A 24,947-nucleotide genomic window follows, 5' to 3' on the forward strand; every position below is an offset into this window, starting at 1 on the left:
CCTCCCCTCATCTGTCTCTTTTCCAAGCTGAAAAGCCCTAACCTCTTTAGCCTTTCCTAGGAGCTCCATCCTCTTTACCATTTTGGTCGCTCCTCTTTGAACCTTTTCTAATTCCGCTGTATCTTTTTTGGGATACGACAACCAGAACTGAACACAATACCCATGGAGCAATACAAAGGCATTATAGTATTTTCATTCTTATTCACCATCCCTTTCCTAATAATTCCTAGCATCCTGTTTGCTTTTTTGGCCGCCAACATACACTGAATAGATTTCAGCGTATTATCTACGACACCCAGATCTTTTCCTTGAGCGCTAACCCCCAAGGTGGACCCTAGCATTAGGTAACTATGATTCGGATTATTCTTTCCAACGTGCATCACTTTGGTCTAATATGTGCTCCATGTATACAGAAAGGGCAGAGCACAGTTTAATAGTGTTTTCTTATTATAAATCTGATATAAATCAGATGTGTCCTGTCTGTCCAAATTAGATTGTAAGCTCTATCGCACAGGGACTGTCTCTTTATATCAAGTGTACAGCGCTGCATATGTCTAGTAGCGCTATAGAAATGATTAGTAGTAGTAGTATATGGGTGTAAGGTTCAAAGAATATATCCAGTGTTTTTTGAAGACAGGAATGAGGATACCCAGGGAAACCAGTTTGAATTTTTCTTAATTCAAACTTGTTCAAAGCCCTTAGATCTAGGTTGGGATGGAATGCCCTCATCTTTTACATGACCAAGAACCACTTTGCGTAAAATTCCTGCCCTTTTCCCTAGTAGAACAGGTATGCCTGCCTTGGCCTCTAAGAGGGAAGAAAGATCTTTGGTAATTATTTCCTTAAATTTTGACCACAATCTTCATGGAAATTTGGAGGAAGTTCAAATAGATGTAGTTTGTATCCCAGAAAGACAATTTTTAGATCCCAGTGATTGGAGGTTATATGGGGCCAACAGTTTGCCTCCTCCTCCTCCTACTACTAGGCTGTCTGGTAAATGTACTGGAATATTTATTTTCTCCTGCAGGCAGTTAAAATTTCATTCTGATTTTTGGCTGAAGAACAGGCTGGGACTTCTGAGCTCTCTGCTGTCTGGCATGAGAGTGAGATCTCTGTTGTGTTTGGTTGCTCCCCACTTGTATACCTCCTGGAAGAAAAGAAGGCTGGATTGAAAGTGGTCCAAGAGAGGAACTTAAGTGTTCCTGTAGTGTTTGTCAAACTTATTTCTTGTATTACATAAGGGAATAAAATGTTAAGCAGTATTCAAGCCGGCAAAGGTTTATACAATATAGGCATTCCTTAAAATTTAATATGCAGATAATGAAAGGATTTCCACATTTTTATTAAAACAATCATTCATGCAGAAATTTAACTAAAAATAAAGTACCTGAGACTCCACACATGAAATAAAAGTTCTGTGGAAGCTGCATTTATTTGAAAATTCACCCATTTTTGCCAACATACAATTTTTTAAAAATTTTAAACAAAAATAGACTCTGCAGCGACAATGCCAGTATGCGTAATTCATGTATAGAAGTGCTTTCATGTTGTTGACATCTTTCATTAGACCCTCTCTTAATCCAAATGATGTAGTATTTACACAAAGCACTGATCAACAGCGCTACATGAATTTTCACCAATTGTTATCTAACAAGCCATTTATAAATGGCCAGTTTCCCCTATTTTATTTTTAATGGTAATGATCACTCAGTGTGGTAAAAGCCAAACAGAAACAGCAATGCATGTCTTTCCATGTCATCTCAGTGTAAATTTGCAAATAAAATCAATCTAAAAATAAAAGCAATGCCTCACATTACTTTTGGAAAGGTCTTGAAATGTCAAATGTAAACTAATGACAGACGGAGTACAAAGAAGTGGAGTTTCTTCCCAGTGCACTAATGCCTGAATTAAATGTAGTGCTTTCCTAGGGGTTCTTTTATTGAAGTGCAATACATTTTGGAACTTACCGCATGTTATTTACCAGTAAAGTGCAGTAAGTGCAAAAGCTGTGCAGTAACGGTCAGGAGCATGCCCAGCATTTCCTCTGCAGTTACCACACTGAAATGTTCTTTACCGCGTGTTAGTACTGTTTGCAGCTAGCGCGGAAGCACTTACGTATGCTTATTGCCTCCTCAGAAGGTAAGTGTACCCGTATTAACTGAACAAGTGGCAGTGCAGGTTAAGTCCTGTGCGCTAACTGCAGTGTGTTGTCTACATTCATTTGCAGCCCATAACCCACCTGGTTGCAAATTAGCTCACACTGTCATGCCACTGTGCTCATGCAGTAAAATTACAAATTTGCACACTAATTGCTTAATACACTTCAGTAAAAGGACCCCTACTAGTTAACTGTTCCTTTGCAAAATCCTAGGCACAGAATCCACTACAAGTATTAGTGCATTTTATAATGCTTCCCTAATTATCACACAGAAAATCTTATATTTGAGCTTCAGATTTTCTCCTCGTACACATATGTACTCTTTAAAATAATTAATGCTCTGTATGTCAGCTGAATCATTCTTGTGGACAAAGATCAAACATACTGTATATACATCCATACTTATTTTTATAAAGAGGTGCTTGATACATTATTGATAATCATAAATAAATACAAATACATAAGGAATGTCTACTGTAAAATGAATATATAAGAAAGAAAAAGTTCATTTCAGTTGCTGTTTCTACATGTACAGTGACCAAAGAAAAAGAAAAGCACCGTATGATTAATGAAAAAGATTATGATTTTATACCTCATTCCCAAGAAAACCTTGCCAAGTTAGTCAAGTAATCCATTCATCCACCTCAAAACAGCACTGCCACAGACATTTTCGTTGTATGTTACTATTTATGGGTAGTAAAACAAGCTGACAGAATTGAAGGACTAATAACCAGGAAGGGATTTTAATTTGTTTGAATGGGGTAGTGATGATGTTTTATATTTATTTTTGCAGATCAGCTTCACCATTCTCCACAGTGTTCTTGTACCATTTCATAGAAGAGGAGAAAGCTTGCAAGACAGCAGTTTGGATTTTTTGTTGGAAGCTGGGAGATGTTGCGTAGCACTTCTCTTTTTGGGACTGTTCCACGCTCTTCCATTTAATAAAAGTTTACATAAATTGTATCTACAGAGACAAAAAAAAAACATTAAAATGGTTTAGGATTAAAAGTAAACACACAACGATTTCAGGAAAAAGTGATAAAATGTAGATAGCAAAATAGCTTCCTGGTTTTAGTTTATTAGACTCCCAAGTTATTTTGCATGAGTTTTAAGGTACCTTTCCGTCCTTGCTGAGATTTAAAATTGAACAATTTGAGAATCTAAAGAACCACAAACAAATGCCAAGCAACCAGGAACACACCATAAATAACTCCAACCTCTTTAATAGGATAAAATTTAGAAGATAAACATTTTCCTTCATTCCATAAATATACTTGCCTGCAAAAGGGGACACTGTAATTTAATTGGTGCAAGCTTATAAGCAGTTTAGGTTCAAGCTGCGATATAAGCATATAAGACTCTATACTTCATCTACAGAGAATTTAAGAAAGAAAAAGTAAACTACTTTATACTAAAATATGAATCAAGCGCTACCACAAGCCAGTACTATTGTGTAAGTAGTAGTAGTTTTTAAATATTTAAATTTAACAAGATATTTGTTTGCTTTCTTAAAAGAAATTTCTAGTGGCCCACCTAATAATCACATATATTTTCGAATCTAGGTGCCCAGTACACATTGAGGACACACGCTGTAAGATTCTCATACATTTACCAATTTTCGTAACTTGCAAAATTCCCAGAGAATGTATTTCACTGTTAATTTGTGGAAAAACTTTATTTGGAGGCTACGAGACCATATACCATTTGCTATCATCTACAGTTCAGTTCATTAAACATTGTAAGTTGTTTATACAGTAATTATAGACATATATACATGTCTACTATATTTTTATACTAGACATTTTATAAGAAACTCCTTAAATGACAACTATAAGTCACTTGTAGCTGTATACAGCATTAAAGCTCATTTTAACACTTCTGCCTGCCTTGTGACAGCTTCAAGGAACACAACTAAATGAAGCACTGAAAGAAGCAAATGTTTTATGCTTTGGCATCACTATTATAGACAGTGTACTGAATGGTGATGTAGTACCCAAAATGTTGGTTCCATCAAGCGTTTAGTATTTTCTTCTCCACCAATTATTTTTGCACTTGCCCCTATAAACTTCAGATTTAGTGCCTTTTTATTTGCCTAAATGCCAGTGTATTTGACTTGCATATACAAACTGCTTGCCTTCACTTCTGTTCATCTGACATACTGTATAGCCAAATATAATAAAAACTACTGGGGAAGAAAAAACAAATGTAGGAATTTTTTTAGGGAAAGTATTATTAAAATTGAAATGTTTGCATTTAGTGGTTTGTGCTTTAAGTCACTAAGATCCAGTTAGCAAGAGATACCTAAGTTGTTCTATAGGAAATCCTTCAGAGAGAGCGTTCTGGAACCTCTGTGCGGTCTCTGACTGGATGCTGCAGACAGCTGGTAGAAGAGAGACAGGAAGGAAGAGAGAGAAAAAGATCTCAGAATGATAGTATGAAAGCAGAAAATGTCATGGAAAAGTTTATTATAAAGGTAGCTTATGTCAGAAATGGTTTAATAAAAGCAAAATCTGAGAACATATGAAGTTGAATGTTTAATGCCGAGTTGTGTGGAAGACAGCTGAATGCTACAGATAAAGCTTTGCTTGAAATCTAGCAAATATTAAGAAGAAAACTTGTCAGCTAGCCCAGTCACTAGGAGGCTGATGCACACTATTTATAGATTTACATAAATTGATCAGATCTGCCTTATCTGGCTAATATTACTTAAGATGCTTCCACAGCCACAGAAATAGCATGAATTGGCATTTAGTTGTTTTGAATTTCTAATTTTATTATTAAAGAATATAAAAAATTAAGTCCATTTCCATGCAAGAACTGGGTTCTAAAATTTATTCTGTTTAAAATCTTTCTACCTATTGTTTTTGCCATCCATCCTCCCCATTTCAGTTCAGCTCGGCTCTGCCTTCTCCTAGCACTCTCCCTTAACCCCAGTCCTAATTTTATAGACATTAATCATCTTTCCCACTCCTGATCTTTCTCTATGAAATGGTTTCTAGATGTAATTATATTAGTAATTATTCCTGATAGCCATTTTCTATATCATGTTTAAACAGGGGGAAGTACAAAATGCTGTTCTTCTGAGACAGTTACCACACCTATTTTTCTAGATTTGTTTGTGGCAAGGTGTAATATAAGCATCAGCCTCTAAATCCACCATGTAAAACTTATCTTCATCAGAATACACTTTGGATTTTTCTTACAGTTCAAGCCCTGTGTACACCATATCCTTTTATTACTTCTTTTCTTTATTATTATTTTTAATCTGTATTGAATTTCATCATATACATTCAAGAAAAACTTGAAATAAAAAAGTGGACATGACGTATATAGTAAAATAAGAAAATCCTTAATGAAAGAAAAACTACATTGCCACTCACTACTCAAGTCCACAACATGTGCGGAGGAGAAAAGAGATAAACAATCTAAGAAAAAAAACAATCAATAGAAGGAAATACCCCCCTAGAGAGCAGAAAAAAATTAACTATTTTCAGAGAACATGCCTAATATTTCAAGTCTGCTGCTCAGAGGGCGCCGAAAGACCAGTTGTCCCTGTGCCACAGTCTTATTACTCAAGAAGATTACAAGTTGAGAAGGTTCAAAAAATATATCAAGGCTTCCTTATTGTATCTTATCATACATTTACAAGGGAACTTTAACAAAAAGGTGCTGCCAATGGCCACCACACGAGGCCTCATCAGAAGAAACTGCTTGCAACATTTTTGAGTAGCCTTTGCTACATTAGGAAAAATTCTAACCTTCAAAGTACAGAAGACAGACTTCTTATGCCTAAAACATAACCATAAAATCCAATCACGATCATAGTCCAAAGTCATAGGAACCACTAGTGTAGATGGAATGACCAGTTCTTCTTTAGATGACTCTAAAAACAAGCAGTCATGTTCAAACTATCTTGGGAAATAGGAAGGCAGATAGAAAGTTCTAGAGATAGGTGGAATAGATTGTACTGGCATATGCAGAACTTCAGTTGCATAACGCTTAAAAATATCCTGAGCTGAAACTCCAGGAATATAAGAAAAATTTATCAGGTGGAGATTCCACCTGTGTATCTGATTCTCCGAGTTTTCACATTTCATCTCCAGGTTAGTTTGACCCGTGACAAAACCAACCACAGTAGAATCCAAGTATTGCACAGTACTAGCCAGAATTTCAGATGAATTCTGAACTAAGGTTAATCGAGAATCAAAACTGTCTACCTTTTGCTCCAAAGTGTAAATTTTACCAACATGTGCAGCCGTCTGTGAAGTCATTGCCTGGCCCAGGGAGACAATCATCTTCCAGATTTCCTCAAGAGTAAACACAGCAGATCTCACCAGTTCAAAAGTTGAATATATGGCTGTTCCAGGCTGCGTATCAGTGACCAAAGGGCTGCCTGCTTCAATTAGAGCACTCGTTGAGATGTCTGAAATGGCAGAAGATCCTCCTGCAGGGCGTGCACCATCCTGCAGCACAGGACCCAGCACACCTGATGAGCTGGGAACACTGGAGCCAATGCCAGACGTGCCAAGAACGGATGTTCTGTTCAGCTCCAAAACTCTCTGTTGTGGCAAAGCAGGATTGTCCTGCGGTTCTCTCTCCTCAGGGGGGGATAGTGAAACACTACTTCCCAAGAGTGGCGACGGAGTTTGTTCACACTTTTCCACTTGCAGTGGGACTATCCTAGACAATGGAGTGTGCATGGTAAATGCTTCAATCTTCTGTTGGATAAGGGATGGCGTACTACTGCCATTCCCAGTCAGGGAGGAAGGTTTCCTTGGTCTTCTCTTTGGCATGTGTGAGTAGCAGGAAAGAGTTCCGTGCATGTCTTTTCTCTAGTGCACCATCTTGACTCCCCCAGTCAATCCTTTATTATTTCTATTGAAAACAAGTAAAATTACTGTACAGATGCTTTATAAAATTATGGTTTAATTTAGTGCAAAAATAGTTTCAAGTGAATGTTAGGATATACTGCAAAGCTGCTAAACATCTCATCGCAAAGAAAACCATCAGTAAATAGGAAATAGCACTTTAATGACGGCCAACTCTTTAGGTAAGTTGTCATAGCACTGTGCTGCAGGACATAATATTCCAGTCTCCTTTCCTAGGGCAAGAAGAAGGATGGTTGCTGTTGCAGACCCTTCTACCTGACAGCGCTGTCACCAAGATATCTGGAGTGGAAGTCCATGAGAAAGAGAAAATTAAGGGAAGAAAAATGTTTTAAATAAGTAAGAATGTAATTGAGCTTCTGAGAACAAAAGATGGTCAAGTCCGCTTGTTACATTGGGAGATGTTGGCCATCTAGGTTGTTAGGTATCTATGAAGACAGTAGTGAGTGCATAAAAAGTCATTCACCAGATAGAAGAAAAATCAGGCCATGTCCATGCCTAACCAATTCTGTAAAGGCTTTAGGCCATAGAGGCTATGAATCAGTGCACAGTTGAAGTAATGCAAAAAGTGGATATGGCCTGCTTTGGCTCTGAAGGCCTCAGTTAGAAATACTATTTTAAAAATGCTCTATTTTACTAAGATTTTCAGTTCAGTCCCATCACTATTCTGTTTTTATATGTATACTGTTACGTTGTATAACTACATTTGCTGTATAAAATCTAGAACAACAAAGCTATTGTATTTAAACTGTAAAAATTCAAGTTTACTTATCTGATCTGTTTGGGATGCACAGGGTAATTAAGAGAACACTATTAAGTAGCACAAGCAAATTGTAAAATTAAAGTTAAAATTAATTCAAAAGTGAATTCTTTCTGGGGGGGGGGGGGGCAGAGCCAATATAGCAACAGGTTGCCAATATAGCAACAGCCTTGATATTAGAAACAACTTTGAGTCCGGTTCAACAAATGCCACTGCAGCAACCAAGAACTTCCTCAATGGACAGCGTGAGACCACAGCAATCATCTCCCACAGTGGCTGATGCTACTCAAGGCCAAAGACAGGAGTCCAGAGTGAACACTTTGGCATGTGTGATCTTCTAGACCATGCTTACAAGTGAGGAAGCCATTTTGGAGTGCACTTTTGGGAATCTCTTTCCTGCACCAAAATGGAGTCCCTGTAATTATATCTGGGCATTCACATTTTGGGTCTAGGTTAGTTATCTGTTACCTCACAGTTTGCCTTTCAACCTCAGCATCCTGAACAATTGGATGTGGTTACTCAATTGGGACAAGCACCAATATTGTATAGTAACTAAATAAATGTACCTAGTTCTGTACTTAAGTAAGTTTTGTTACTTTTATTTGTAAAAAAGTACTGGAAAAATTTGTTACTTTTACTGAAGTAATAATTTTACCAAAGTTTTGCTACTTTTGCCTAGTTACTTCTGATGCTTGCGGTTAAAAGTAAAAGTGGTAGAGAGAATGATGATTCCTCATTAAACCAAATGAAACAGCAGAACCTGGAACAGGATTTTGCAATTGCAAACCTTGTCACACAAACAGTAGATCATCTCATCTTAAATTTTGGTGTTTAGGGAATACACTTATGAGAACAGTACAGTTGCCTGTGCTTGTTGAACTGGTTACTAATCTCCAGCCAAACAGAACAGTGATACGTTTGGTCACAGAGATGAAGCTGAAGATGGTTGCAATTCTTGGTGAACAGATACAGTGGTGGAAATAAGTATTTGATCCCTTGCTGATTTTGTAAGTTTGCCCACTGACAAAGACATGAGCAGCCCATAATTGAAGGGTAGGTTATTGGTAACAGTGAGAGATAGCACATCACAAATTAAATCCGGAAAATCACATTGTGGAAAGTATATGAATTTATTTGCATTCTGCAGAGGGAAATAAGTATTTAATCCCTCTGGCAAACAAGACCTAATACTTGGTGGCAAAACCCTTGTTGGCAAGCACAGCGGTCAGACGTCTTCTGTAGTTGATGATGAGGTTTGCACACATGTCAGGAGGAATTTTGGTCCACTCCTCTTTGCAGATCATCTCTAAATCATTAAGAGTTCTGGGCTGTCGCTTGGCAACTTGCAGCTTCAGCTCCCTCCATAAGTTTTCAATGGGATTAATGTCTGGTGACTGGCTAGGCCACTCCATGACCCTAATGTGCTTCTTCCTGAGCCACTCCTTTGTTGCCTTGGCTGTATGTTTTGGGTCATTGTCGTGCTGGAAGACCCAGCCACGACCCATTTTTAAGGCCCTGGCGGAGGGAAGGAGGTTGTCACTCAGAATTGTACGGTGCATGGCCCCATCCATTCTCCCATTGATGCGGTGAAGTAGTCCTGTGCCCTTAGCAGAGAAACACCCCCAAAACATAACATTTCCACCTCCATGCTTGACAGTGGGGACGGTGTTCTTTGGGTCATAGGCAGCATTTCTCTTCCTCCAAACACGGCGAGTTGAGTTCATGCCAAAGAGCTCAATTTTTGTCTCATCTGACCACAGCACCTTCTCCCAATCACTCTCGGCATCATCCAGGTGTTCACTGGCAAACTTCAGACGGGCCGTCACATGTGCCTTCCGGAGCAGGGGGACCTTGCGGGCACTGCAGGATTGCAATCCGTTATGTCGTAATGTGTTACCAATGGTTTTCGTGGTGACAGTGGTCCCAGCTGCCTTGAGATCATTGACAAGTTCCCCCCTTGTAGTTGTAGGCTGATTTCTAACCTTCCTCATGATCAAGGATACCCCACGAGGTGAGATTTTGCGTGGAGCCCCAGATCTTTGTCGATTGACAGTCATTTTGTACTTCTTCCATTTTCTTACTATGGCACCAACAGTTGTCTCCTTCTCGCCCAGCGTCTTACTGATGGTTTTGTAGCCCATTCCAGCCTTGTGCAGGTGTATGATCTTGTCCCTGACATCCTTAGACAGCTCTTTGCTCTTGGCCATTTTGTAGAGGTTAGAGTCTGACTGATTCACTGAGTCTGTGGACAGGTGTCTTTCATACAGGTGACCATTGCCGACAGCTGTCTGTCATGCAGGTAACGAGTTGATTTGGAGCATCTACCTGGTCTGTAGGGGCCAGATCTCTTACTGGTTGGTGGGGGATCAAATACTTATTTCCCTCTGCAGAATGCAAATAAATTCATATACTTTCCACAATGTGATTTTCCGGATTTAATTTGTGATGTGCTATCTCTCACTGTTACCAATAACCTACCCTTCAATTATGGGCTGCTCATGTCTTTGTCAGTGGGCAAACTTACAAAATCAGCAAGGGATCAAATACTTATTTCCACCACTGTATATATCTCTATCACAACAGACTGCTGGACATTCCATGGAAACTTTTACATTGACGTGATACTCTACTGGATTGATAGTCTGCTTGTCTGGCCTTAAGACTGAGTTTCCAGACATTCTTGCATCCGTACTTGAAGATTCAGAGTTTGCCATCAGAAGAAAAGTAGTTAGGACAACAACAGACAATGCGTTCAACTTTGTGAAAGCCTTCTCTGCAACTGGACAGTATGACAATAACAAAGGTGAAGATGTAAGTGATGATTTAGCACTGCTACTAATAAGATGGTAATAACAATGATAATGAGAAAGCATTCTTTGCTATAAGGAAGAGTTAAGTGTTTCAGACAGAGATTCCTTTGATCAATACCTGCAGACCCAGTTAAAAGGCATCAGTAATATTGTGGCCTGGCCTGATTTGAAGGAACTTTTTATCAGACTGAACAATCCACTTCCTGATAGTGCAAACTTTTATCTGGCACCTACAAAATTAGGGTCTCCCCAGATGTCACGAGGGACACAGAAGTAAACAAAATAACTGCTTCTGATGCGCCCAGGGGTCCCTCCAGTTGGGTGCCTTTTTTTCTCCTTAAAAACCCCCCACCATATTTAAAAGACCTATATTTAATTACCCACTTGCATGGAAATTTTGAGTTTGCAGTTAACAGCTTTTCTGGCTCCAAATATGAGAGCTGGAGTACAGCATTCTATCCTTACTAGTAACACTAGTTAAAATGTTCTTACTTTGTAATTCTTGAGGTTGGTTTGCACTCAGTCTGCCTTAGTTGTTTCGTTTCTTTTTTTTTAAAGATTTTAAAAATTTTCCAAAATGTGTTTGGAGACTGCCTTTCCCCATATGGTGGGCTTAAGTGGATGAGAGCTCTATTAGTTTTCTGATACTTGAATTCTTGATCATTCCACTTTTCTGTACAAGTGTTTATAAGTTAGTTGGTATGTCTGTATTCAAAATTCTATAAGCAATTAAAAAAAAAAAAAGGAATTTCATTTGAAACTGTACACATCTTGTTCTTGATGCATTTTTTTTTACCTCCAGTTTGAAAATCTAGCATATCAAACAGAGAGAGCAGAACAGTGGATGGTGGAAGATCAAGAGGATAATAAGAAAAGGCCAAATAAAGTTTAATGGGAAAAAGATATTCTAAAGAGGTCAGCCAAAGAAAAACAAGCCTTGCTTCATAAAAGAAAAATGAAACCTTGAAACCAAACCAGCTTAGAAAGCAGTATGAATAAGTTAAACCTCCACGAAGGCAGTCACTGATTTAAAAGTATGCTATAAACATAAGGAAATGAGATGTTACTGGTACATCTAGTGTCATTACTTTTTAGATAGCTAGCTATCACTGAGAGAACAAAAACAAAAACCTAATCTGTATTATTCTATCTTGGATGCTTCTAGGAGGATATAAAAAAGATGCCAATCAAGATGATTCTGATAAATTATCGACTGAAGTTTTATCATTGCACTGCTTGGTTAGATATACTACTACAATACTGACAAGCTTTTCAATGGAAATCCCGTACCTGGATGCCCGCAACTACATGCACTGTACTCACGGAACATGCAGCTATGGGAAATATAAGGAACATACATATTTTATTGTGTATATATGAATAGGTTCACACACTTGATAAAGATCCATATAAGGAAGAGCCGCACGTATGAACACGTATTCATCCAGATAAGGCCCCGCACGTGTGACGACAGTCCATGGACGTCCATGCGTGACGGCCGTCCACGTGCGGACCCATTATATATGCCAGGATGTCCACGTGCTGACCCGTCCATATATGGGATGGTCATCCATATATGGAACTGTGCACATAAGGATGTCCATCACGCATAGGCGTCCATATAAGGCGATGCACGCTTTCCAACGGTTATTCCTTGACAAACATGTCTTTACGGCGAGAGCTTGTGCCTGGTCTACCATTGTCTGAAGCACCGGCGCATTCTTTTTATACACCACCACCACCTGCCCCCCAGGACTGTCTCTATCCAAGCCTGGTGTCAAATAAGAGACAATCTTACACAATCAAAATACGAATAAAAATGGAATCACACTCGACAAACATCTGACCCTTTAAGACCAAGTTGCTGCAATCATATCAAAAAGCTTCAAAACATTATGGAAACTGAGAAGAATCAGAGACTATTTCCCCAGGCAGTCATTCTGTCTTATAGTACAGAAGCTGATATTGTCCCAACTAGACTACTGTAATGCAGCATATGTAGGCTGCAAAGAAAACCTACTACAATCGTTGCAGATCATCCAAAACACAGCAGTGAGATTGATATTCAAAAAGTCGAAATATGATAGAGCAACCCCACTACTCATAATGCTTCATTGGCTCACGATCAAGGCCAGACTATTTTTCAAAACCAGCACAATATCTTCAAAATACTCTCTGGCATGTCACTGGACTACATGCTAAATATGATCAAACTATCACCAAGAAACGCAAACCCAGGAACCAAAGATTACTTACTACTTCACCTGCCCAACTGCAAAAACACACTATACAAGTCCACCTACATGGTGGGATTTAGCTACCTGGGCTCAAAATAGCGGAACTCAATTTCCATAGTTATAAGAAGCATCATGAACTACCTCCAGTTCAGAAAAGACCTAAACACCTACCTCTTCAGGAAATTCTATGAGTAAAATATGCACTAACCAATACACAACACAACCTCTAACTGTAATGCATCTTTTCATTTAATAAATGAACTAAGACGTATCTCCTCAAGAAACTCAATGACTATTCCATACACACTAACAGTTATCTTGCCAACCACTGTAAAACACAGCATCATACAACCTTGTAAATGTAATTGAATCAATGTAATCTCTAACAACTGTTAAATGTAAGCCACATTGAAACAAAACTCATTTTTGGATAATTGTGGGATACAACTATGAATAAATAAATAAAATAAATATGCCCTGAGAAAACAGAACACAGATTCTTCTAATGATTCCCATTAGCTGAATTTGCTAAGCTATTTTTCATATGGTACAATAATATTAATATACTAGTAAATAAGGCCCGTTTCTTACAGAGATGAAACGGGCGCTAGCAAGGTTTTCCTTGGATTGTGTATGTTTGAGAGAGAGTGTGTGTGAGAGTGACTGTGTGAGTGGAGGAGTTGGGGGGTCATAGGGTGTGTGGGGGTGATTGAGGTACATAGGTGTGTGTGCGAGTAAGTTGCTGTCTGTGCATGGCACAGTGTCTGTGTGTGTGAGAGATGTTGATTTTGCATTTGACAGTTTTGTGTATGATGCTGTTTGTGCGGAAGGTTGCGCCTTTTTTTTAGGGGGGGGTTGAGTCTCATGGAGTGTGTAGTGTGTGTGGTTGTGTGAGAGAGAGATGTTTCACTTTCTGTATTGAGGGGTTTGGTGGAGGGCAGTGTGTGTCTGTGAGTGTGAAAGAGAGATGCTGTGTGCGCACGGCAGTGTTTGTATGTTGTTGTGGGGGGTTGCGAGTTTGTTTTTTTTGTATGGGTGTGAGTGCTTGATTCAGATTTTGCATATTAGATGTTTTTTTTTTTTTTTGCGTGAGGGAGGGATGGAGTGTGTTGCAGCTGGGTAACTTGTCTGCTTTTGCTGTGGTGTCTGGTTTTGGAACTCAGCCTATCCTCCTTTACAGTATGCCTTGCTTTTTTCTTTTAAAAAGAAAGGGGGGGGTGGTGAGGAAGAAGACATGCAAATTCCCTGATTTATTTTCCCATTCAGTACAGCTAGCAAGAGCTACTGATGGCTGTACTTTGGCTCCCGATTGCTGCTTTATTCTCTCCCACACTTTGTATTTTGTGGAGAGAGAAGTAAAGGGTTTTTTTGTTGTTTTTTGAAGTACTTCTCTTCTTTCTGTTGTGTTCTGCTTTGTCCCAGGGCAGTATAAGGATCGGGTTTGACGGCAGCACTGGGGTTTTGTTAGGGGGGGGGGGTGTTGCTGCGTTGTGCAGGTGTTTGGGGATGTTTGCTGAGAGTCTGTAGCGATTGGTAGGCAGGGGCTATGCGTGTTTCCCTACTCCTCCTCCTGTCTGGGTCGTACAGTGCGTTTTCTTTGGGGTTTACGCTGTGGGTCGGCATCTCACCGTCTGTGAAGGCTGCTGCCTCCTCCGCGTCGGCTCCCCGGATGCTTCCGTGTGTCGTGCACCCTCCCCTTCTGTTCTCCTGCCCGTGGTGTCCGTCTTGCTGTAGAGCGCCGTCCACGTCCCTTCACCGTTCCCCCGGCTGTGAAGGCTGCGTCTTCCTCTGCGTTTGCTCCCCTGATGGTTCCGTGTGTCGCGCACCTTCCCTCGTCTCGGTTCCTGTCTGTGGCTGGCGGCCGACTTGATCTCTTCCGCTATTCGCGTCCCTTCTCCGTCTTAGCTCCGCCCACGACGTCATCACGTTTGACGCGAGGGCGGGGCACAGACATGGTATGTTGTAGGGCTTCACCACCATGAACTTACGAACCCTTATGGGACAGGGAGTGAGCTGCTGGCTTTCGAACGTTGTCCTCAGAACGTTGAGGGAGCGTTTTATTATAGTAGATGATCCTGTTCTATGGTGCTCTGAATGTAACATATTAAAGGCTTCTTTTACAAAGCTGCAGTAGTGATTCCCACTTGGCGAATGCAACAAAGCCCATAGGAATTAAATGGGCTTCGTCACACCAGGAATCAGTACTGCAGCTTAGTAAAAGGAGCCCTAAACCAGCAAAACAATACAATAAACTGAAATTTGCTTTAGTGGAAGTATATGACTACAAGTTTTTTTTAAGCAGAAAATTAATCACAAACAAAAACCATACAAGTATGTGCTGCTGCTTACCTGTGCACCTGATACAGAGCCAAATGGGTTTGGTGGTCTCATCACAGGCTGGTTGTATATTATTGTTGGTTGTGTCATTATGGGGAGAGTACCCATCTGAGGGGGCTAAAAGTAATACAAATATTAGATTACCAATTAAAAGTTCAGACAAAATTATTACTTTTGTTGACTACCAGAAATTAGAACTCTTAACGCATGAAAAAAAAAAACCCCACAAAAACATTTTACTTCCAGTACAGTAAACCAATAAGATGCATATTACAGTGGCATAAAACAGTGTGCATAGACTTACTGATTTGGTTTAATCTTGTTAATATACCACTTCCCACCAATGCAATAACATGGATTACAATCCATGGTAATCACTATCCCTCAGATTCTATATAGCACGCCTAGAGATCCGCGCTGATTCTATAACAATGCACGTAGCTTAACAAGCTAATGAATGTTGACAACAGCACTTAACAAGCAATAATGAGCACTAATTGGCACTGATTAGAATTTAGACGCACAACTTGCTAAGTATATTCTGTAACAATGTGTGCCGAACGTCTAAAGTGCGCGGGCAAAAAGGGGCACGGTTATGGACGGGGAAATGGGTGTTTTGTGGACATTATGAAATTTACGCTCCTAGTTATAGAATATGGCCCAGTGTAAATCTACACACTGGGATTTACGCCACGTTTTCGTTGGTGTAAATGGATGCACGTAGATTTAGGCACTGAAATATCAACTAAGCGTATTCTACAATCGGAATACGCTTAGTTATCTGCGCTGATTTTTTTTAGGAACTATATATATAGAATCTCTTCCTATAGGGGTAATTCTGCTCGCTTTAAAACAAGATTTCTTTTTTATATATGAACTTTTAACATTTAACCAAGAATTAACAAGTAGATTTAGAATTAAAGGAAAATACATTCTTTAAAGAACAAGAAAAATAATAATTATAAAAGTCAGCTCAAGTCCATATCTATTAGGGAGGGGGGATTCAATGACATCACAGGCATATAACAAAGAAAATAATCCCTAAATAAGAAAAACAAAACTTTGTACATCACATAGGACATACGTAACATCTAACTCCCACAAAGAGACCTATTAGCTGGAGGAACTGCCATAAAACACCTAGATGCCAAAAAAATTAGTCAACAATCCGCAAAATATGGTATCACTGTTTCAGTAGAGGGGGCATCACTGTATATCATAAATTATTACCCAGCTCTCAAAAATTTTCAATAGCTTCATTTGCATTCAAAGGTATTTATCACATTGTATAGGATCCTTCAGATTCCCCTGTCACCACCATACAGGCTAATATTGTGAGCCAGGCACTTTCATGGTGGGCAGGTATTCCTCTCGGATGATAAGAAAGCAGGGAATTGTCTCCGAGTTATTTGGAGGAGATACACCTTGATACAGCACTAGTTGCGAAACGTGAATTCATGTCGGTATGATATCTCCGAGATGAATGAGCAGTTTTATTAAAGTATCTCGAAGAAGGAGTCCATAGCGACACTACATACTAAAGCTAAGTGCTTATATTTAAGTAAAAGAAAAAATATGATTAAAAAAAGTTGGTTTAAGTGATATTAAATTTTGTGGATCAAAAGAGGAATACCTGCCCACCATGAAAGTGCCTGGCTCACAATATTAGCCTGTATGGTGGTGACAGGGGAATCTGAAGGATCCTATACAATGTGATAAATACCTTTGAATGCAAATAAAGCTATTGAAAATTTTTGAGAGCTAGGTAATAATTTATGATAAAAAAATTAGTCAGGCATGATGGATCCCAGAAAAGATACTTGATATTACATTTACATGTGAATTTCAAATAAAAAGTAGCTTCCAATTTAATTCCTGCTGGTCTCAATAACAAGAATTCCCTTCTCCTCTTTTGAGACTCTCAAGACACATTTGGAAAAACTAACACCTTCATCAACAAATAATTTAAAATTCTATTCTAAGACAAGAGGTAGACAATCTAACATTTTTAGAAGATACTATCAAAGTTCCTCGAGGAATTCCAGAAGGTTTACTGTAGCCTATTGGTTAGTGCAGTGGACTTTGATCCTGGGGAACGGAGATTGATTCCCACTGCAGCTCTTTGTGACTCTGGGCAAGTCACTTAACCCTCCACTGCCCCAGGTTCAAAAATAAGTGCCTGTATATACAGTGGTGGAAATAAGTATTTGATCCCTTGCTGATTTTGTAAGTTTGCCCACTGACAAAGACATGAGCAGCCCATAATTGAAGGGTAGGTTATTGGTAACAGTGAGAGATAGCACATCACAAATTAAATCCGGAAAATCACATTGTGGAAAGTATATGAATTTATTTGCATTCTGCAGAGGGAAATAAGTATTTAATCCCTCTGGCAAACAAGACCTAATACTTGGTGGCAAAACCCTTGTTGGCAAGCACAGCGGTCAGACGTCTTCTGTAGTTGATGATGAGGTTTGCACACATGTCAGGAGGAATTTTGGTCCACTCCTCTTTGCAGATCATCTCTAAATCATTAAGAGTTCTGGGCTGTCGCTTGGCAACTCGCAGCTTCAGCTCCCTCCATAAGTTTTCAATGGGATTAAGGTCTGGTGACTGGCTAGGCCACTCCATGACCCTAATGTGCTTCTTCCTGAGCCACTCCTTTGTTGCCTTGGCTGTATGTTTTGGGTCATTGTCGTGCTGGAAGACCCAGCCACGACCCATTTTTAAGGCCCTGGCGGAGGGAAGGAGGTTGTCACTCAGAATTGTACGGTACATGGCCCCATCCATTCTCCCATTGATGCGGTGAAGTAGTCCTGTGCCCTTAGCAGAGAAACACCCCCAAAACATAACATTTCCACCTCCATGCTTGACAGTGGGGACGGTGTTCTTTGGGTCATAGGCAGCATTTCTCTTCCTCCAAACACGGCGAGTTGAGTTCATGCCAAAGAGCTCAATTTTTGTCTCATCTGACCACAGCACCTTCTCCCAATCACTCTCGGCATCATCCAGGTGTTCACTGGCAAACTTCAGACGGGCCGTCACATGTGCCTTCCGGAGCAGGGGGACCTTGCGGGCACTGCAGGATTGCAATCCGTTATGTCGTAATGTGTTACCAATGGTTTTCGTGGTGACAGTGGTCCCAGCTGCCTTGAGATCATTGACAAGTTCCCCCCTTGTAGTTGTAGGCTGATTTCTAACCTTCCTCATGATCAAGGATACCCCACGAGGTGAGATTTTGCGTGGAGCCCCAGATCTTTGTCGATTGACAGTCATTTTGTACTTCTTCCATTTTCTTACTATGGCACCAACAGTTGTCTCCTTCTCGCCCAGCGTCTTACTGATGGTTTTGTAGCCCATTCCAGCCTTGTGCAGGTGTATGATCTTGTCCCTGACATCCTTAGACAGCTCCTTGCTCTTGGCCATTTTGTAGAGGTTAGAGTCTGACTGATTCACTGAGTCTGTGGACAGGTGTCTTTCATACAGGTGACCATTGCCGACAGCTGTCTGTCATGCAGGTAACGAGTTGATTTGGAGCATCTACCTGGTCTGTAGGGGCCAGATCTCTTACTGGTTGGTGGGGGATCAAATACTTATTTCCCTCTGCAGAATGCAAATAAATTCATATACTTTCCACAATGTGATTTTCCGGATTTAATTTGTGATGTGCTATCTCTCACTGTTACCAATAACCTACCCTTCAATTATGGGCTGCTCATGTCTTTGTCAGTGGGCAAACTTACAAAATCAGCAAGGGATCAAATACTTATTTCCACCACTGTAATATGTAAACTGGTTTGACTGTAACCACAAAAAGGCAGTATATCAAGTCCCATTCCCTTAACCCATTGTGATTTTCCAAAAAGTCTATAATGAATGTTTTCAGTTGCAAAGCGTTTCTGATCTGGCAGCTAATAAACTTTCACAATAAGTGGAATATCTTTCTGTGGCAATTTTAGTGCTTCCACACAGTAACATATAGGCATTGCAGCAGAAGAAATATCTTGTTTCAATGGAAAATTCAAGAGTCTTAAATTAACATTTTTCATCAAATTCCCTATAAATTCCACTTTAAATTTAATAGCAGACATATCAGTCATATAGGAGGTTTGCATTGACTGTAGTTTATTAACACCCAGATTCAAGCATTAAATGTTTCAGCCGAAGCTTTTATTTTTACTATTTCTACATCATGTTGTAGCATCTTAGTTTCTAATTGTTTCATCTCTGGAGACAGTTTATTCACTATGGGGAGGAGCGTTTTAGCCAGATCTGAAATGGGAGAGCCAAATAATTTCTAAAGTCACTTCTTGAGGTTTATTCATGAAAACAGAGGGTAATTCCATACTGTTTTAAGTACAATCCACCACTACCGACATACCTTCAGCACCATGAGATGAATCTGTTGGACATTCTCCACTCAAGAGCGGTACCTTGATTGCTAGATTGACTATCCATTATCTTCCAGCACTGCCATTCAAGGGTGCCTCAGAAGACACAACGCTTCCACCCTGCCCTTCAGCACTTCCAGGGCCTTTAGCTCAAGGAAACCGATTTAATGCAGCAGGGGAGCAAACTGCACCTGACTGTTGTGATTGGGATCTAGACTGAGGGTGATATCTGATCCGGGAGACTGCTCCAAACTGCCTCCTCCAGTTGCCAGTCTTCTGCAGATCCTCTCCAGCACGCACACAGCATATTTCTCAATGGGTCCAACAACTGGTCTTGCAGGGGGGCTTTAATAGATTACCCCCTCTGCTGGCCCTTGCGCTTACCCATATCGCAAGAAGAAAAAAAGAGAGGTAAGAGATGTGCTGCTGCTCCCTATAATGCAGCTGCCATCTTGGGTAATTCTGTTAACATAAATAGGTACCCAGAGCACAATGTCAATTTAAGCATTCTAAATCAGTGGATGAAAATAATTGTATAACCACCTTATTTTTCAGTGATACTCTTAACAGTTCAAAGCAAAAAAGGAAAAATAAAAACAGCCATTGATAAACACTTACCAATCCATACCCTATCATTCCTGTTGGTGTTGTAGCAGGATAGGCCATTACAGGTGGTGCCTAACAGAGAAATGAAACTATATTAAAGAACTAGAAAAATGTAGTTATGAGGAGATCAATTTCCATGAACACAAATCGCAGTATCTAGACTTTCATTGCTGTTTATAGCAGTACAATGTTTGCACTTATTAGCATTTACAGATCTCTGTCAATTAGCTGGAATTTATCAATCATTTGCCATTTTCCTACAAAGAATAAAAGTGAGGAGTCTTGTCTGTACATAAAGCAATATTTTAGAAATAGATTCACATAAGTCTCTGGCAAACAAGATACTCTGAAGTTTCTACTGTGTATACGTAATGGCTTAAAAACAGACGTCTTCATATCTTCTCCTTTTATATCTAACCAGGGTCTATTTCCTGAACATTTACATATCAGAAGCATTATTGGTTGTACAGGGTTCTAGTAGATGCACTGGTTTCTGAGAACATGTGACCCCTGGCAGGAAATGAAACCCTTTTTTTAACCCATTTAAGAGCTTTAAAAAAAATGACATTGTCACCAAGTCTTTTATTAAGGGGTAGACTCCATAATTCACATACGTTGCGATAGCTATCACATTAATGCAATTATAGGAGCTACAAGAGTCCATTTTAAAAAATTGGTTAAATCCAGGTAGTAATTACTACTACTACAAATCATTTCTATAGCGCTACTAGTCGTACGCAGCGCTTCACAATTTAACATGAAGAAAAGACAGTCCCTGCTCAAAAGAGCTTACAATCTAAATCAGGACACACAGACAGGATAAATAAGGGATAAGGGTAGGACAGACAGATAGGACACATAGGGAAGGGACTATTGAAGAGAGGAAGACAAGATAAAGGTTACGAGCAGGTGACAAGTTAGGAATTAAAAGCAGCATCAAACAGGTAGGCCTTTAGCTCGGATTTGAAGGCGGCCAGGGATGGAGCTTGACGTAATGGCCCAGGGAGTCTATTCCAGGCATAAGGTGCGGCAAGATAAAAGGAACGGAGTCTGGAGTTAGCGATGGAGGAGAAGGGTACAATTAGGAGAGATTTGCCTAGTGAATGGAGTTCCTGGGAAGGAATGTAGGGAGAGATGAGGGTGGAGAGGTAGTGAGGGGCAGCAGAGTGAATGCACTTATAGGTTAATAAGAGGAGCTTGAACTGTATATGAAAACGGATAGGCCTACCGTTGGCCCAATGAGTCTGCTGGAAGTAGTCCCGTCCCAAGTGCACACCATTTCTGGGGGGAAAAGAAAACCCCTGGAAATGGCTTGCGCTGCCCGGTTACCGCAAGGTTAGCACAGGAGCCCTTATCATCACCTCAATGGGTAGTGGTAAGGGCTCCCCGTCGCATGGCCATGTGTGCCTGGGGTCTTTTTACCCACTGTGGTAAAAAGGGCCCTGGCGTGCGGGAAAAACAGTCCTTGCTGCTAGCGGAGGACCCTTTTTCCCGCAGCTTGGAAAAAGGACCCCTGAATTAGTAAAGGAATAAGATTCAGAAAGTAGGGCAAAGTCTGCAGGAACATTTGCATCAATTTTCAAAGTAAAAGCAAACATGTATTTCACTTTGAAAATTGCTGCGAGTACAACACCATCAACATTTGCACCTTTCTGTGGAGGTATTTTCCATGGGAGATAACATGCATACAGCTAAAAAATAAAAAACAAACAAAAAAGCTGCACATTATTTTCCTTCCTCAGCCTAACACACACCTCCTTTAAACAAAACTAAAAGTACATGCAATGCAGTGGTGTGCTGGAGCTGGCTCACACCAGCTCGCCAGAGCTGTTTGTTATTTTTTTAAAGAATTTTGGGAGCCAGTTGTTAAACTTTTAACAACTGGCTCCCAGGGCTGGAGTGACTCAGGTCTCCATCTGGCGGCATCGGCGTCCAGCTGCCCTGTGGCTTGGGCATCTCACTTGCTCTCCTCCTCTCCGACCCTTGCAGCGGCAAAACAAAAAACAGCATGAAATCATGCACAGGGCTGTAGCCCTGTGCAAGCCGCTACTGGTTCTCTTCTCCTCCCTCTCCAAAACAGGAAGGAGGGTGAAGGAAGGAAGCCAGCAGTAGCACATGCAAGGCTATGGCCCCTCGCACAGTTTCATACTGTTTTTTGTTTTGCTGGCCGCAAGCGTAAGGGTTGCAACTTGTGGTTCCTTCAGGCCACCACAGTACCATCCTGGGAGGAGGAAGGAAGCCGGTAGCAGCACGTGCAGAGCTGCAGCACAAGCAGGTTAGATTGAGAACAGGAGATGCGTGAAGTCAAAAAAGTTGAATCAATGGAGGTTTGTCTGTCTTTCCCCTCCCCCCATGCAGCCGTCATCCCTGTACATTCAAAACAATGCAAACGGTCCTTTGAGCTGCTGCATCCACGTTGTCGTTCTTTAATGTTGGTAGCATTTTTATTTAATCTCACTTCTCTGTTCAACCATGCCAGCTTGTGCAGCATACAGATGTACACAGAGGAAGTATAATAATGGAATAACTTTTCATAGGTAGAGTAGTAATTTGTTATAAATCATAATTAGTGTGCCATTTAGAGGGACTGGTTAAAGGGACATTCTAGCACGTGCTGTATTTATGCAGAGATTTTTTTTTCTCCTGGTAAAGGGCCGCTAAAACAGACATCATATTATGAGAATCAGGTGCTCAACATCCAGAGTTTCTATTTATTTACTTATTTATTTATGACATTTATATGCCATATTAAGCATGAATTAGATTGAAACCTGGGAGCATTTAAAATCTTTTTATTTTCCTGTGCCTAGATCAAAAGAGAAAGATGGCCAGCATCTCTGCCAGCAAAGGTATGCCTAGCGTACCCACATAGGGGGGGAAGGGAGAGTGAAGAATGCATTGCCCCCCCCCCCAAATTGCACTGCTGGCTATGCCCAGAGAGCCTGTTAAAATAATTTCAGCACACCACTGATGCAATATAATATTGCATATACTTTTAGTCATTAAGGGAAGGCATTTTTTGGGACAGAAATTTTATTTGCATAAATCACTATTTACATGCACAACTATAAATGACTGAAAACTGTATTCCCTATGGATTGCACTGATGAAATATCTACAGTCACAAAAAAAAAGTCTGAATGTGATACAATATTCAAATATTTCTTTTAAAAATGATCAATACAGAATTTATAACAATCCAGTATCTAGCAATCAGTTATTCCTCAGCACACTGTAAGGGGCAGACCAATAATAAGTGCCCATATGGATCATTAAAAGAACATACATTCTCCCAAATATACAACCATTTCTTTTACATTAAATACTGCTATTAATTTTGGATTGAAATTACTTTTCTCAAATACAGATATCATTCCTATTGGTCTCTCCCTTACCTAGATTTAAGTGGCAAGTAAAACAGCAGCTTGTGAGATTACATGCATTTTATCTCTCCATACCACATTAACCACTTGGAGGAGGAGGAGGTGAGCAAGCCAGAAAATCTGATAAGTGAGCTGAGCCAGTCAAGGCAGAGAGTATGACTGGGCTCCAACATCCAAACAGAAGCTGAGCAAATTTAATTTAGCAGAAAAAAAAGAGATTCTAACCAAAATCAAGATGCTTTTATGCTATTAAGTCTCAATTTTTTTAAATTATTTTCTGTCTGTATCTCCTTTTTTCTTCTGTGTTGGGTCCTCATGCCTTCCTTTTTTTCTCTCTCTAAAGAAGCCTAGCATTTAGATCAGTAAGCTGAATTCCAGAGAAACCAGCTCCACTGATTCTCCTTGCGACCTTGGGCAACTTACTTCACCACCTAAGTAGACTGAAATCCCTCTGAGACACAAGACCACCTATTGTTCACTCGACTAACTTGTTATGAGCTCTAATTTGGAAGGCAAGTAATTATATATAACAGCTCCCATTTTATTATTTTTCGCATTCATAAGCATTGATTTTTATGAGGACTGACAGTCTCTTCCTAGCTATTTTGTAAATAGTGGGAGATCGCTTCTTGGCTTTCCTCTGAAAAGTGAAACAACAGATGTCAGTATTAGGAACACAGCTGCTTGAATGTGGTGGTTCAATCCTCTACTTGGTTTTGTGTGTTACTACCCCCCCCCACCCCCACCCCTGGAGGGGCTATTACCCTTGTGCTGTCTAGAAATTCAGTCTTATTTCTCTTCTTTCAATATAACATAGTAACATAGTAGATGACGGCAGAAAAAGACCTGCACGGTCCATCCAGTCTGCCCAAGAAGGTAAATTCATATGTGCTACTTTTTTATTTGTACCGTCCTCTTCAGTGCACAGACCGTATAAGTCTGGCCAGCCCTATCCCTGCCTCCCAACCACCAACCCCGCCTCCCAACCACCAGCTCTGGCACAGACCGTATAAGTCTGCCCAGCACTAGTCCCGCCTCCCAACCACCAGCCCTAGCACAGACTGTATATGTCTGCCCAGCACTAGCCCCGCCTCCCAACCACCAGCTCTGCCACCCATTCTAGGCTAAGCTCCTGAGGATCCCTTCCTTCTGCACAGGATTCCTTTATGTTTATCCCACGCATGTGTCTTAATCTCTGCGCCTGCCTATTTTTTTTCAAACTTTCACTCTCCCTAGCCCAGTTTTTAAAAAGTTCTAAAAGGCTGTAGTATAGCTGATGTAAACATTTTAAAAATCTGTCTCCATTCCCTTCATCATCTGCTCTCCCCCTTCCTCCAAGCTCTTAAAGAAGAGGGACAGTAAGTCCACCCTTCCCTTCC

General features: G+C 40.3%; 1 protein-coding gene across 7 annotated transcripts in view; it reads right to left on the minus strand.

Moving 5' to 3' along the window:
• Positions 1-1,407: 1,407 nt before the first annotated feature.
• PICALM (phosphatidylinositol binding clathrin assembly protein) overlaps positions 1,408-24,947 on the minus strand; it is a 224,713-nt gene continuing 201,173 nt past the window's right edge. For 6 of the 7 annotated variants that reach the window (XM_030200139.1, XM_030200142.1, XM_030200141.1 and 3 more), the window contains 4 exons: positions 20,198-20,257; positions 15,201-15,305; positions 4,460-4,538; positions 1,408-3,122 (listed from right to left, as the gene is read on the minus strand). In XM_030200139.1, coding sequence (XP_030055999.1) covers positions 4,470-4,538; positions 15,201-15,305; positions 20,198-20,257 — 234 coding nt within the window. In that variant the 3' untranslated portion in view covers positions 1,408-3,122; positions 4,460-4,469. The remainder of the gene's footprint in view (positions 3,123-4,459; positions 4,539-15,200; positions 15,306-20,197; positions 20,258-24,947) is intronic. The other variant, XM_030200140.1, reaches the window with a different exon arrangement.

The sequence above is a fragment of the Microcaecilia unicolor genome, chromosome 4, assembly GCF_901765095.1.
Source record: "Microcaecilia unicolor chromosome 4, aMicUni1.1, whole genome shotgun sequence".
NCBI lineage: Eukaryota > Metazoa > Chordata > Amphibia > Gymnophiona > Siphonopidae > Microcaecilia > Microcaecilia unicolor.